The sequence below is a fragment of the Carassius auratus genome, unplaced genomic scaffold (genome assembly GCF_003368295.1).
Source record: "Carassius auratus strain Wakin unplaced genomic scaffold, ASM336829v1 scaf_tig00035627, whole genome shotgun sequence".
Taxonomy (NCBI): Eukaryota; Metazoa; Chordata; class Actinopteri; order Cypriniformes; family Cyprinidae; genus Carassius; species Carassius auratus.
Window position 1 is genome coordinate 64,468 of NW_020526247.1, and position 16,879 is coordinate 81,346.

Here is a 16,879-nt window from a genome sequence, read left to right on the forward strand (position 1 = left end):
ATTGCACAGTGGTTTAGTCTGAAGGACTGAAGCCCTGTTAGTCGGAGATCAGCTGATCATCCAGGAACAGATTCACTTAAAGGGATGTTCACCTCACGATCCAAACTAACTTTGGAACAAAAATAAAAGTGCCATAAAAGTCCATGTGACTAATAATAGTGAGCAGATCCTCACCTTATCGTGCACTGAAACAACCCGAGGGTGAATGATTGTTTTTGGGTGAATTATTCCTGTAATGCATCCACAAAGAGTTTGAGTCCAGCGTATTGCTCTAGAATTATGCATTATTGAAGAAGAGTCACAAAAAAGCAATAACACATTTCTGTTCTTATAATGCTGTCAGACTCGATGTCAGAAGTGCTCTCTCTGCAGCATCGACAGCCAAAGAAATCATAAAAACACTGAAGTTAAATAAACATGAACTTAAACAAAATAAAAAAATAGTTTTATTTCAGGTAGTTGACAAGAAATCATTTCTCATATTCATTGAGTCCAACATAAACTTAAAATGAATGAAATCTACATTTAAATATTAAAAAACAGACATAACAGAAAATATAAAAATAACATCTAATTAAAAACATATTAACAAAAATTATAATGTTATCAATGATACTGAAATAATGGTTTCAAAAATGGTGCAAAATTATAAAAAACAAACTTTTACAATTAATTAAAAAAATTATTAAATATTTTGTTACTTCAAATTAAATATAAAAACCTCAAACTTAATTTATTTTTCAGCAAGATGCCGACATTTTTATTTTTCTCTGTTTCATTCAATTTAAGTTGATGTGCCAAAATAACTAAAACTTACATAAAAATGAATTAAAACTTGAAAAAAACGAATATAATAAAAAAATTCATTACGAAAACTTCTGTTACTTGAAATAAACTTCAACCGAAAAAAAAACACACAAATATATATATATATATAATATATAAATATTACATAATGTATAATATATACAAAAAATACTAATTATTTAAAAAACTTAAAAATGAAAATGAAAAACTGTAACTAATATTATAACTATATTAGCTCAATGATTCTATAACAGCGTCGACCTCAGACGTCATCAGAGACACTGAACGTGTGTTTTTTGGATCGTTTCGCTGCAAAACCAGCACTTCTGACATAGTAGCCTGTTAAAATATAATAACGTTATTAAGAGTATTTTGGATGCCGTGTAGTTACACAAAGGAAGGAAAGCCCCATAATGCACGGCGTGTGTTCTGCAGGGGAGGCACAGTGTAATAAAGAGTCATGTTCACATGCTGAAGACGAAGAGAACGAGAGCGACTCGACATGCAGAAACCAATCAAAGCCCGAGTCAGAAAACACAGGTGCACACACACAGATCTGCTTCTGGCTGACACAAGACGCAATGCATTGTGGGTGAGTGCATGTGAAGGCATTGTTTTTCATCATGAGGAGTCATTACATCATCTCAACACGATGGTCTGCAGCGTTCACGTCACGTCAGAACGAACAGTAAGTGTGTTAGTTTTACACACACACACACACACACACACACACACACACACACACACACACACACACACATAAAATCACCAAGCTTTAATCTGATTAATGCAACTACATAAAAAAAAAAGATATTAATATTAACAATATTAACGACTTTTTCTACAAAGCTGCACCAAAACTGTGTGCATTGTGAAAATGCTATACAAATAAATTTGTAATAAATTATTACTAAATAAAAAATATCGAACAAATTAAGAAATGTTACTATTGTAATATTTCACTGTAAAATAAAACAGTATTATTTGTGAAAAATAAATAATAATAATAGCATGTAATATATGTCATGTTGAATTTGTGTACATTCTGATTGGACGTGAACGCAGCCTTCAGCAGAATCGTGATCTCTGATTGGTCGGGAAACATTCTATGGACCAATCAGAAACCATGTGACATTAAATCAGCGTTGTGCTAAAGATTAGAGCTGTCTGAGAAACTTAAACACAGCCCATAAAGTGCAAAACAAAGTGTGTAGAATTAAATCTACAGTCTTCTCAGTCGAGGATCTGTGAACGAGAGAATTTCCAGATCCACCTGCTTCCATATTTCTGAGTGAAAACAGGATAATTCATGAGAAAAAAAGAAGAAATGAACATTTGATGTACTAAAATAACTACAGTTAAACAAAAAAATTAATTATACCAAGATAAATAATAAAAATTACAAATTAATAAAAACTATATTATAGATAAAAGAAACTAAAAACTAAATAAATTGCCAAAACTTTTACTGGAATTAAAATGAAAACAAAATATAAAAATTAAAACTATAATTGTAAATTAATGACACTAAAATGATTTATTTTACACAAAATTATGAAGACAAACTTCATATATGTCTATAAATAAACATTTGTTAATTTTTCTAATTTTTTAAAATATAAATTATAAAACATAATTAAATGTTACGTTTAAAAACCACTTATCGTTTATTTCAGCTATTGGTCAAGGCAACCAATTAATATTTTAGAATATTGTTAATATTTTTATAATTCCATTTTATAGAGATTTTTTTTTTTATATTTTCATTTTGTCATTTTGTTTTGCCATTAAAAAAAAAAAACGTCTATATAGTTTTCATTAATTTTATTTCAGTTTAACTTTAATTCTTTTGGTTTCAAGTTAGAATGAAACTGAAATAAAATGACATTAAAAAAACAAACAATAGAAATCATGAAAAACAACACCGATTATTAAAAAAAGTGTATGATTTGACTCAAACTCATGATCTGTAATGGAAGTAAACAGGGTCGAGAAATATCTGTCCCTGCAGCACAAAACCAGTTTAAGTCTCTGGGGTAGATTCGGGGTTTCTGTTTCGGTCTGTGCAGATGTGAGTGTCTGATCTTGGTTTACTCTGAGTCTGGGGGCTTCAGCTGCCCTCCTCGGCCGAGCGCTGGTCAGACTTCAGCTTGACGAACTCTTTGGCCACCTCGTCGTTGGATCGCTGCGAGAGGATGCGGAGCACGGTGAGCCCCGTCTCGTCCATGTGGATGCGTCTGCCGAGCGGGAGCCAGCAGGTGGCGCTGCTTCTGGACGTCAGCTCCTTCATCTGAAGCAGAGTCATCCCCACGGTCCGGTCCTCTCGAGCGAAACAGTAATCCTTCACACACACCTGCAGCTCGTAACCCTCGGGACCCAGCTCAGCGCCCAGCACACTACACACAGAACCACAGCACAAGACATGTGACCACTACACCTGTATACATCACCTGGAGCTGAAGAAATCATCTCTCCACTGATGTGAGGTTTGTTAGGATCGAACAATATCTGTCTGAGATACAACTATTAGAAAATCTGGAATCTGAGGGAGCAAAAACATCTAAATATTGAGAAAATCATCTTTAAAGTTGTTCAGATGAAGTTCTTAGCAATGTATATTACTGATCAAAAATTAAGTTTGAGATATTTACAGTAGGAGATTTACTAAATATCTTCCTGGAACATGATCTTTACTTAATATCTTAATGATTTTTGGCATCAAAGAGAAATGTATCATTTTGACCCATACAATGTATCGTTGGCTATTGCTACAAATGTGATACTTTTGTGCTGAAGGACACAAATATAAAAAAAGGGTAAAAAACTAAATCTAGTTTACCCATATACAGTAATCCTGTTCCTCATCTCAGTTTCATTTCAGTTGTATGTTCCTGCTATTATGGTTTTTATTAATATTTTGAATTTTTTGTATTTACATTTTTTGTAATTCTTTATTAGTTTTATATATTTTTAATATTATGATATGAATATAGTTTCAGTAAGTTTAGTACTTTAAGCTTCATGTAAGGAAAAGAAATGTACTGAATACTAGTGTTTGTGTTCTTCATCTAATATTTATATTTCACTGTTTTTCAGTTTTAGTTTTTAGCTAAATTAATGAAACTTATTTTTAGTCGTTTGTTTAAAGTGAATCACTAAGCATTACATTTAAATAAGTAAAACATTTAATAAATAAATTAAAGGTAATTTTTATACAGTTAGGTTATAAAAACATGCCTTAATAAATATAAACTCATTTAAAAAATCCATTAGAAGCAGTTAAAATTATAGAGATTAATTATTTTTCTGATCAATTATTCAGAAAATGTAAATAAATATGTATTTTTTATGGTTGGGAAAATGCCTTTATAAATAATAACAATATAAACCCATTTAAAAAATCCATTACTAGCAATCACAATTTTTTTTGAGTAATTAATTACGGATTAATTAATCAGATTAATTCATTTATGATGAATGGAAATACTTGACATAACATTTATATAAAGAAAAATATTATATATATATATATATATATATATATATATATATATATATATATATATATATATATATATATACATAAATACATCATGAATAAATAAATATAAATATATGGCCTGCAAAATGCCTTCATAAATTAATAGCATTATAAACCCATTTTAAAAATCCATAAATAGCAGCAAAAATTATTCAGATAAATTAATTTTTTTACAAAAAAAAGATAAGTATATGTATATTATATATTCATGGTCAGAAAAATGTCATCATAAATTATTGACATCATTATCACTTTTTGAAAATCCATTAATAGCAGACAAATAAATTACTATTTTTATTTTATTTTAATTATAAAAAAAGTATAAAATTAAAAAAATTTTAATAAAATGTAATAAGTAAATAAAACTAAACAATGTAATTTTATATTGCAATTATATATATATATTTAGGGAAACGGCTTCAAAAATGAACTGCATCATAAACCCATTTTGAAAATCCCTTAAGAAGCACAAAAAATATTCAGCTAAATTCATACCTTAGTCAACTATTTGACATAAAATTTAAATAAATAAAATAAGGGAACTATGCCTTCATAAAATAACAAATCATTGATAAAGGAGGCAAATATTGTCCTTTCATAAAAACAAAACGTGATGTTATGCAGAAGTTCAATCTGTTTCTGTTAAAAACCTACAACTGGAAGGATTCGTCGAACTTCGGAGACCAGCTGTTGTTCTTGGATTTGGTGGCAAACTTCCTCTTCTTGTCGCTGAGGTGCGGCCCGATGATGTAAACCTCCACGAAGGGCCGGAATATTCCCTGCGTCTGCCAGCGAAGCTCATTGGCTGCCACAACTGTCAATCAAACACATCATTAAGATGATCCTGACACAGACACAGACAGAAACAGAAACACAAGCACCTTTAACTGTGATCTTGTGTCCTCCTGTGTTCGGCTCGCTGGAGATCTCCACAGTCATACAAACCTCACCCACCGCGTCATCCACGCCTGAGGCTGAGGTCAGAAGGTCAGAGGTCAGAGGTCAGAGGACAATCAGCGTGCATCAGATGTAAGGTTTCTGAAGGGTTACTGTATTTACACATTACACAAGCATTACAGCTAAATAAAAGCTTTCATTAAAATGGTTAAAGATTGAGGGTTTGTATTGAATTTGAAAGAATTTAAGACATAAATGGTTTGTGTAATTATAAGAGTTCTTATTTTAATCACATTATTTTTCTGGTGTAATTTATTTTTATAAAAATATAAAAAAAATAATAATAATAATAACACTTTTTGGCAGTAGTACAGTATTATGTATATGTAAATAATTTAAAAATAATAAAAACATTAAAATATATGATAAAATAATGTATACATGACAAAATGATCAGTTTTGGGCAGTTTTGCAGTCGTATATATAAATAATTTTAAAACAAAAACATTCAGAAGATATACAAACAAAATCATAAACAAATAACACCCAAAAAAAGAAAAGAAAAAAAAGAAAAGAAAAAAATGTCATGCAGTCCTATCTATATATATAATTAATTAGAAAAAATGGTTTATATATATATATATATATATATGACAAAATAATGAACTCAATTATTTGGCAGTCATGTAGTCCTACATATAAAAATTCAGAAGATATATTAACAAAATAATATACACATGACAAAAAAAAAAAATAGATAAATAAAAATTGTCAAAAAAATATGACAAAATAGTGTATGCATGACAAAATAATCACAATAAAAAAAATTTGGTGGTCGTGTAGTCCTATATATTAATAATTAAAACAATAACATTCAGGGGAAATATATATATATATATATATATATATATATATATATATATATATATAAATACAGGTGACACAAAAAATAAAAATAAAATAAAATTACAAAATAATCAAAATTAAATTATTTGACAGTCACACAGTCCTATATATAATTACTTTAAAAACAAAAACAATCCAAATATATAAACAAAATAATATATGAATGACAAATTAAAAAGAACAAAATAATTACAAATAAACATTTTACCAGTCATCATACAGTCTTATATATATATATATATATATATATAAATAAAAACAATCAAAATATATGACAAAATAATATATACACATGACAAAATAATCACAATAATAAAAATTTGCAGTCATGCAGTCCTTTATATTATTATTAAAGGATATAATATATATATATATATAGATATATATATATAGATATATAGATATATAGATATATATAAATAATTATTATATGCAAATGTTTTGTTAAATTATTGAAACACCAGCTTAAAATCTCAGGGGGTCAAAGAGGTTCAGCTGGCCAAAAATAAATAAATAAGTAAATAAATATTATTATTAAAAATGTTGTGTGTATATTATATATATATATATATATATATATATATATATATATATATATATAAAATGCAAAATAATAAATAAACTATTAAATATAGTCTGAATGTGGTCTAACACAAGTGCTATTAGATGTTGTTCCAGCAGAGGGCAGCAGAATCAAACAAACACATCTGACACTAACTGTGTAAAAACATGTCAAAATATAATTATCCATAACATTCACTCCCACAGACCAGAGATCAATGCTAACAGCTAATTCATCAAGATGACATCAAATCAAATTCAAATTCCATCAAATTATGGATATGTTTTATCTCTGATGCCCCACGGTAGTTATAGTATCTGTCAAAACACCACTGTGACCGCAGCCACTGCTGTAAAATCATGATAAATGAGCACACATGAACGGTGTAAGAGATCTGCAGATACACACCTTTCTCTGGATAGACGTCTTCACTGTGAGTGTATCGCACGCCTTTACCACCCAGAACTAAACACAAGAGGACGTCTTGTTCATAAACACTTAAACACAGACCATTAGAGCCACTGACCATCATCCAGCTACAGCACAGAGCTATAAAGGGTTTTACAGTGTCCCAGAATGCATTGCGCAGACGGAGCGTACCCTGAGTGTGCTGCGACTGGATGAACTTCCGGATGAGTTTATCTGTGGCCTGCGTGTAGAGAGACAGAGCATAGCGCAGAGACTGAAGATCAGGACTCTTCTCCAGAAACGTCTTCTTCAGACCCACACCACCAGCGTGGAAGTATTGCTGTTACACACACACACACACACACACACACACACACAGACATGCATAATATAGTGTGCACTCAGGAACATAATGTGTGCTACAGCATGTATACAAGGACACATCTCTGTTTATAATTCACTGCAATGTATGTTACTGGAACGAATCAGACATGATGCAGAATTCGTCAATATTTTATGTCCTTTATTTCTTTTTTTAGTAATTAGTAAGTATTAATTATAGTATAATATTTTTAAGTAATTCCAAAATAGAATTGCATCCACACCATCCACTGATACAGATACAATAGCAATGCTAATCTACTAACTGTCCAATGTTATTATAGCATTTAATTTGAAGATTTAAAGTATATTTCATTCAAATATTACTGTAGAAATGTAGCAGATTGCTGTCTTATTCAGGTTTGTACTGTTATTGTTTTGAACAGTTCTGAAAACAGTTTGTAAGCGTGTGTAAACCGGTCTGTGCGTATAAAGAGTTTGTCAGTTGTTGTGTCTGAGTGAGAAAAGAATTGATCAAATTTGAGAGATGTAGTCGTTGAATGCGTTTTGTGCCAAAGCAATGCTAATCGATCCTCAGTTTAGCCTCATAGACTTCTGTTGTGCTCACTGTGTGAAGAGTATTGAGAAATGTGTCCTAGCGTCTGTAAAAAAACTGTAAAAATATAACTGAAAAAATAAACTAACTTATATAAATTTTGTCAAGCTCTATAATATTTTTTAAAATTTTTCTTTCTTTTTTTTTATTTATCAAATTTTATACTTTACATTAAAATAATTTTTGATTAAATATAATAGAAACTACAAAGGAGATTTGACACAGGAATAAGGAATATTTTAAAAAGTCTGAATCTGATGGTGCATGTGCACTTGTACCTTAATAGTGTCCAGTGCGAGCTCGATGACTGCACACTGTTTAGGGCTCAGCGCTTTGGCCTCCTCTCGCACCATGTGCTCCTGTAGGACACCAAAAACATCCGCTTTCACACCGCAGTCATGAACGTGAAGAGAAGAGAAGAGATCATCAACGCACCTTCAGTTTGGAGAGCTGACCCAACTCTTTAGCAGCATTAAAGATGAGCTGTGTGCCCTACACACACACACACACACACACACACACACACACTGTCTTAGTTACTGATGCACACACAGACACAGACTCATGGGAACCAATACACTAAAACCAGTTAGATAAGTGCTGGAATAATGTATGGCATTGCAAAGCATTTTTATTAGCATGCATTATTTTATTAAAAAAATAATGACACAAAGACCAACACTTTTCTCAGTGTTAGTGAAAAGAGAAAAGCCTCATTTGATTACAGTCGCAGAGTTTATGAAAAGCTGAGAATAATTCAATCATAATAAACGTTCAAATAAAAACAAATCGAAATAAAACACTTACCAAAAAATATTAAAAGTTTTTCTGCATATCATGTGACCACCGTTTATTAAAAGCGAATAATTAATTAAATGCAAAATGTTTTAAAGTAAAATATTACAGTTTTAAAATACAAGCAAATCAAAACACTTACTAAAAAATATTAAATATTTTATCTGTTTACCTGCCCATCGTGAGGTCATGAAAAGCTAATAATAAATTACAAAAATGCTAAATTAAAATAAATATTTAAATGACAAATAACACTAAAATAAATAAATAAATTCAGTATTAAAATTTAATTATATTTATCATAATTTAATATATTTTTATTATGGTAAAACTAAATATTTATTATATAATAATTTATCTACAGTTAATTTGAAACTATCCAGACACAAGACTTCCAAAGTCTTACAATAGAAAAGAGAAAAGACCGGTCGAACAGTATGACATTAAAAAGTTTATAACAAAAAAAAAATTCTGATTAATATAAGCACTGAAGCATGTAATTAAAATAAATAAATAAATGATTATTTACATTGGCACTTTAGTATAATATTACATATTATTATCATTTTAATTAATATTTACAATTAATTTCAATTTTTGTTATATTTTCTGTTCTATATTAATAAATACATTTAAATTAAAAATATATGCATTCGTCCACCATAATGGATTAATTTCAATATGAAAAATAAATAAATAAATACAATTCTAATGAGCATATAGAATTTTTCCACATTATAATATTTTTTTATAGTGCAAAGAAAAAGCTCTCTTGCCAGTTTTTAATTGAGTGTTGATTAGTAAATTATTTTGATTAATTAAATGATTATTAAATTTTTCAGTAAAAAAAATAAAAGAAACAAAAAAAGAAAAAACACCGGAAACACAAGTCATGCAGATAAATAAAATGTCAAAAGTCTGATATACATTTTTTTGTATGCTGCAAAGAAAAACATATCTTTGATTTTAGCCTTTAGTGCTGATTATTAAATTAATTAGATTTATTACCTGATTATTAATTCAAATGTATTTTTCATTTCAGTTTTCAGCAGAATAAAAACTTCCGTTTTGATTTTGGTGTTTCTATATAACAACAATTACAGTGCATTACTAGTGTATATATATATATATTAATGTAAATCTGCATAAAACATTTTACAAATATCTAAACTACCCATCTAGTTGATAAAAACTACTGGTTAAGCCATGGACAATAAAAAAGAAATATCATGGTACTTAAATGCACTGCGCAGTATACCGTGGTTTTCCATCATAGCAGTGTCTGTATAAAGCATGGCTTCCATGTGATGTTATTGTGATGCTGCAGTAGTGTGTGTGTGTGTGTGTGTGTGTGTGAACACACACCGTCTGGTCGGTCAGCGGCGGCAGGATGATGGTCTTCTCCATGGTGTTCATCACCAGCTTCCACAGCTCCTTCAGCACTCGCTTCAGAACCGTCTTCTCACAGATCTTAGCGAACAGAGTCAGACTGAGAGAAGAAGAAACCTCGTCATCATTAACACACAAACTAATGAGTGCAGTCACAGTGTTTCTCATTTACATTTAGTTCACTAGAAAACTACAACTAAAATAAATAACATAAATAAAGACGCCCATTGAATATTAATTCACGAGACATTTACTGTGTCTTTGTATTTTGAATAAGACTTTGTTCAAATTTAATCCTGACATTGTAAATAAAATAAATGTTTCTGAGACAGTTAAATACTGATTTGATTTTGTAAATAAATCACATAATCTAGTGGCTACTTATATTTAAAAAAATATTTGATCTTTAAAAAGATATTATGACCAGTTTTGCTTCATTTATTATTACTTAATAAAAATAGCTTTTCAAATGAACAAATAATCAGACATTTGTTCATTCATGTAAAAATAAAACAAAATTAATGAAATTTTTTAAATTGCATGTAATTTTTTTTTATTTCATTTCATATTTTTATTGAACTTTTTATTTCTAATGGTTTATGAATGTTTAATATGTAGGTAAACATAAATTAACGTTTTTTTTAATGCAACTTAAAATCGCATTTTTTAAATAGTTAATTCATATTTAAATGTAGCTATAAAAAAATGAAAATTTGTAATGCAACTTAAAAATTGTATTTAATTTTGTTTTTATTTAACTTTTATTTTAAATGGTTAATGCATGTTTAATATGCATGTAAACATGAAAAAAAAACGTTTTTTATTTTAATGCAACTTTTAAAATTGCATGTACATTTTTTTAAACGTTTTTTTTTTATTTAAATTTTTGTTAAATTGTTAAGTCATGTTTGGAATGTAGGTAATTAAATTAAATAAAATAAAATAAATTATAAAATAAAAAAATGCTTCTATTCATTAGTTAATTCATGTAAAAATAAAAAAAAGATTTATTAAACTTAAAATTGCATGTTCATTTTTTTATTTAATCTTGTATTTGTATTTAACTTTTTATTTCAAATGGTTAATGCATGTTTAATATGTAGGTAAACATAAAATAAAATGAAAATTTGTAATGCAACTTAAAATTGCATTTGTTTTCTTTTTTGCATTTGTTTTTATTTTATTTTAATACAACTTTTAAAATTGCATGTCAATTTTTAAAAACTTTGTATTAAATTGTTTTCAATTTACATTTATTACCAATTGTTAAGTCATGTTTGAAATGTAGGTAAATACAATTAAATTAAATTAAAAAAATAATAAAATAAAAAAATGCTTCTATTCATTGACTAATTCGTGTAAAAATAAAAAAGATTTATGAAACTTTTAATATTGCATGTTAATTTTTTTATTTAATTTAGTATTTTAATTTAACTTTTTATTTCAAATGGTTAATGCATGTTTAATAGGTAGGTAACATAAAATAAAATTAACATTTTTAATTCAATTTTTAAAATTGCATGTACATTTTTTTATTTAATTTTGTTTTTATTTTAAATGGTTAATGCTTGTTTAATATGTAGGTAAACATACAATATAAAAGTTTTTTTTTTTTAACAATTGTTAAGTCATGTTTGAAATGTAGGTAAATACAATTAAATAAAATAAGAAAATGCTTCTGGTCATCTTTACTAATGTAGTCATCTGACAGCCGTTTAACTGGTTTTAATTAGGAGTAGCTCAAAGCCTGATAAAAACGGTATTTCCGGGTTCGCTCACTTGCTGTCCAGGAAGTCCATGATGGGTTGCAGGACGTAGTCTGCGTCTTGTGCTAAGCTGCCGTTACCATTAGCAGGAACGTTTACTCCTTTCACCTGACTGAGAATATCTCCCATCTGCCTCACGCTCTCCTCGATGTGCGGCTGGAAACTGATTAATAATGTTATAAAATACTCCATTTAAAAACAAAAAAAACACTGTTCAACAAAGACCCCACAAAATAGTTATAATATTAGAATAAAACTTCTCTATGGAGCACTTTAACAGGATTTTTACTGATCGAACATGACTGTCGCACTTTATTAACCCTGTAAATACTCCGAACCCCAAACGCACCTCACGGCAAAGATCCGGCTGAGATCATCCAGAACATTGTTCAGCTTTACTTGAAGATCCTTCAGAAAGTCACTGGCGTCCACGTTTAACTGCAAAAACAAGAAACAATCACGAGTCTGACTTGATTTTACTACTTCAGTCTGAAAAACTCTGACTGGCTCAGCTGAGATTTTAAAGATAATTAATATTCAGTAATATTATGGATTAGACAGCTCTGACTCCAGTGTTACTTTAGCATCAATGAGATACTATTATAGTTTTTGAACTAGTGCTGTCAAACGCATCCAAAATACAACTACAAAATAAATTATATATACATATTTTTTTTTATATACACATGCATGCGTGTATATTTATATAATACATAATAAATATACACAGTATACACACATATATGATGCAAACATATATGGTTTGATTTTGGATCTGATTAATCGCTATTAATTTTTTAACCACTAATTTGAATTAGTCTTCATTTTTATATTTTCTGTTATTTTTTTTAATTTTGTTATAATTTGTTCTATGCTTCGTAATTTAATGAGCTTTTAAAAAGTTTAAATAGTTAAAATTTTAAGTATAAGTTTTTTTTATTTTACTTTAGTTTTTTTATTAACAGTTTATATTAACACTTCAATACTTATTTTTATATTTTCTGTTTTATTGACATTTTTGTTAAAATTGTATAGGAATTAATTTTTTTTGTATTTTATTTATTTTTAATTTATTATTGTGTTATTATTTTTGTGTGTGTATATATATATATATATATATATATACATACATTATATATATATATAGGACAAAAACTTTAACTGAATTGATTTGAGTTAAATTTGTTTCATTAATTCATTTTGCAACATTTAAAGTTACCTGAACTGAATTAAATCAACATGAAACTATACTCCTTCACAGTTGCATAACTGATCAATTTTAAAACATTAATGCTGTCATTTTCCTGTTAATTATTGTGAAACTGCTTTGAAACAATCTGTACTGTATATAAACAAATGCGACTTGACTGATGACATCATGCCACTCGTTCCAGCCAATGGCATCTGATTAAAACTGAGGCTCCGCCCTCACTGTGAAATCCAGCGAATCACTTTAGTATTTGCTGAGAATGTTGTTCATTTGTTGAATATTCAGTCAATAATGGGTCTTCAGTGGATCACACAGACTATTAAAGCCCATCAACATTTAGAATTATATATATAAAGATATATATATATTATATATAAAGTGTGCATGAACTCACGTCTTTCCCTCCCATGGCCTCAAACATCTTCTCCAGCTGGACTCGCAGCTGCTGGATATTATTTAATAATGATGCAAGGCTGGAAATAACAGAAAGAGGAGGTCGAGCGACATTAACGCACACACACACACACACACACACACACACACACGCTACTAAACGAGTCCCTGAAGCTATAAAAAGTGAGGAGTAGTGCTAAATGTGACAGCTTCATGATGCATACATCTCAATTTCAGCTTCACAGATTATTAATGTAAATGCATTACTGTGACGCACCACTTTCTCCTTGTTGCAGTGATTGGGAAAATCCTTGGCAATGATGTCGGCGTAAGACAGAAGAACATTTCCAATGGTCTGAAAGAGAGAAATCGTCGAAGCTTGAAACACTTCAGAGGTTTCACTGGGAGTGCAATGATGATAATAATAAGAGTGATGCTTGACTTCACCTTAGCAAACCTCTTCATGTAATTCCCAACGATCTGCGGATCAGGACACTCCAGCTTCCTGATGATCTCGAAGCTCTGGTTGAGCTGGGAGAAGACGTCCACCACCGAACAGGAGAAGAGCGCGTGCTCCGACGTCTGCTGGAACTACAGGAGGATAACAGAGACGCTCAATTATATCTGGGTTCACCGGCTGGGGTTTAAAACAAAAGAAAGAAATACTGACTACAAAATGTTGTGTCAAAGTGACATAAGAGAGCCGTTAACATGCAAATGAGACGAGAGGTTATTGAGATATTAACTTAGTTTACATCAGAAGGGAGTTTTTAGAATAAAATGACAAACATCAGTCTAAAAACAACACACAATTAAAAGCTAAAAATGGGTCTGAGAAAGTCTCAATGAATGCATTATATATTTTAAATATTTTATTAAATTATATTATATATTATTTTTTTTAGTTGTTCAAAAGTTTGGGGTCAGCAAGATTTAAATATAATTTATTTTATTCATTAGTGATGCATTAAATCAAAGGACATTTTTTATAATGTTACAAAATATTTCTGTTTCAAATAAACGCTGTTTATTGTTGAACTATGTTCATCCGTGAATCCTGAATAATAAAATGTGAAATATTAACTGTTCAACATTGATAATAATTAGGGATGCACGATATTGGATTTTGGCCGATATTCGATATGCCGATATTTTCAAAATAATTTTGGCCGATGCGATACCGATATCGATGTATATACAAATATATACTGATATATTTAAACTTTAATTTTACTGAAGAGAAATCCATGTATCTCTTCTGTACTGATTTCTACCATAAATGTATTATTTTACAAATGTAGACAGACATTCACATCTGAAAAACAGGTCAATTATTTCACTTGGAGAATATCGGTTTGGCTCATCGGCAGAAATATTCATATCGGCCGATACCGATAATGGTCATTTTAAGCTTTTATCGGCCGATACCGATATTGTGCCGATATTATCGTGCATCCCTAATAATAATCAGAAATGTTTCTTGAGCAGTAAATCATCATATTACTCTGATTTCTGAAGATCATGTGACTCTGAAGACTGGAGGAATGATGCTGAAAATACAGCGGAGCATCATTTAAATAAATTACAGTTTAATAGAAATTAAAACAGAAAACAGCTGTTTTAAATTACAATAATATTTCACAATAATCCTGATTTTACTGTATTTTTCAAACAAATAAATACAGCCTTGGTGAGCAGAGAGACTTGAAAAATGAAAAATCGATCGATACACATCCCACATCACTTGTCATGATTTAATGCAATAAAACATTTGTTTGTGCATGTGAGTATTTCACAGTAATTGAACGTGGAGGTGATAAACTCTCTTCTCTGTGTCATAACACCACACAACTAAAAACACAACAATACACCCCTGATATTTACCCCGTCCTTTGTGTCCCGGAGCAGAGCGCCGTGCAGGAAATCTCTAGACACTTCCTCATTCTCATCCAGCCACAGGATCACGAAGGGCTCAAACCAGCTGTAAAGACAAAGATGAAGCAGCTCTGACACCATGCAGCAAGCACACGATTACTTGATGACCACTGCTTTTAATACTAGGAGTCTGATCAAGTCCCAAACTGTGAACACGAGTGCTGGAAACACAAAGGTTTGGCTAGAAGCAGCTCTTACGCTGGATACTCTGGCACAACGGTCCTGGAAACACGGCAGATCCTTGCAGTATTCGTTGTAGAGCCACTTCACCTTGAAGTGCAGGTTCATGTAATCGGCGCTCTTACACAGTCGCTGTTTCTCGTGTTCTGAGAGACAGGAAGTACATCAACAGACAGGATACGGATCACAGATGTGACTGTAAGACTGTTTTCACACTTGTGTTGATCGCTTGATCAGAAGTAGAGTTGATTCCAGCGCTTTTAACACTCGCTTTATTTCATTTATTTATTAGAAAATGCAATTTAAATATCACAAGACAGAGTCATGCAAACCTTAAAAAATGTAAGCAGAACTAAACATTAGAAAAGAAGTGAAAAGACAGTAAATAAATAATAAATAAAATAAAAAACACTAACATAAAACAGACAAATTGCAACAGAACTAAAAACATAGAGAAGAAAAAGAGAGATAAAATGTTATAAATAATATAAACATACATTTAAGACAAAATTAATGTAACATAAAAAATAATACATAAAATAAAAATTGAAAAAAATTAAATAAGTACATAAAAACAAATAAATATAAAAATACACTTTAATACTCTAACAATTGCAACAGAACTAAAAACATAATATTAAAAAAGAGAGATAAATGTTAATAAATAATATAAACATACATTTAAGACAAAATTAAAGTAACATATAAAAATAATAACATTAAAATAAATTGAAAAAATTAAATACGTACATAAACACGAATAAATAAAAAAAAATAAACTCTAATGCTGGAAAAAATTTACAACAGAACTAAAAACATAATATAACAGAAGAGATAAAAATTCAATAAATAAAAAAGTGTTAATAAATAAATAAATAATAGAAACATACATATAAGACAAGAATATAGTAACAAAAAAATTATAACATCTTAATAAAATGTAAAAAAAATAATTAAGTACATAAAATAATAAAAATGAATCAATAAAAAATACATTTTAACATAATACAGACTCACACAAATTGCAACAGAACTAAAAACAGAGGAGTAAAGAAAGATAAAATGTTAATAAATAAAAAGTGTAATAAATAAATAATCGAAAAAATTATATAAACAGAAAATTATAACATTTTAAATAAAATTTAAAAAATAA

General features: G+C 29.3%; 1 protein-coding gene across 1 annotated transcript; it reads right to left on the bottom strand.

Moving 5' to 3' along the window:
* Positions 1-2,588: 2,588 nt before the first annotated feature.
* On the bottom strand, positions 2,589-15,761 carry LOC113082034 (protein unc-13 homolog A-like). The gene is made up of 15 exons (XM_026253952.1): positions 15,745-15,761; positions 15,496-15,592; positions 14,059-14,202; positions 13,889-13,966; positions 13,613-13,691; positions 12,358-12,446; positions 12,022-12,171; positions 10,219-10,342; positions 8,494-8,550; positions 8,337-8,417; positions 7,314-7,461; positions 7,122-7,178; positions 5,230-5,322; positions 5,003-5,162; positions 2,589-3,203 (listed from the first exon to the last, which is right to left on the bottom strand). Exons 4-15 carry the CDS (start codon positions 13,954-13,956, stop codon positions 2,918-2,920), a joined length of 1,392 nt encoding a protein of 463 aa, XP_026109737.1. The 5' UTR covers positions 13,957-13,966; positions 14,059-14,202; positions 15,496-15,592; positions 15,745-15,761; the 3' UTR covers positions 2,589-2,917.
* Between the last annotated feature and the right edge of the window lie 1,118 nt (positions 15,762-16,879).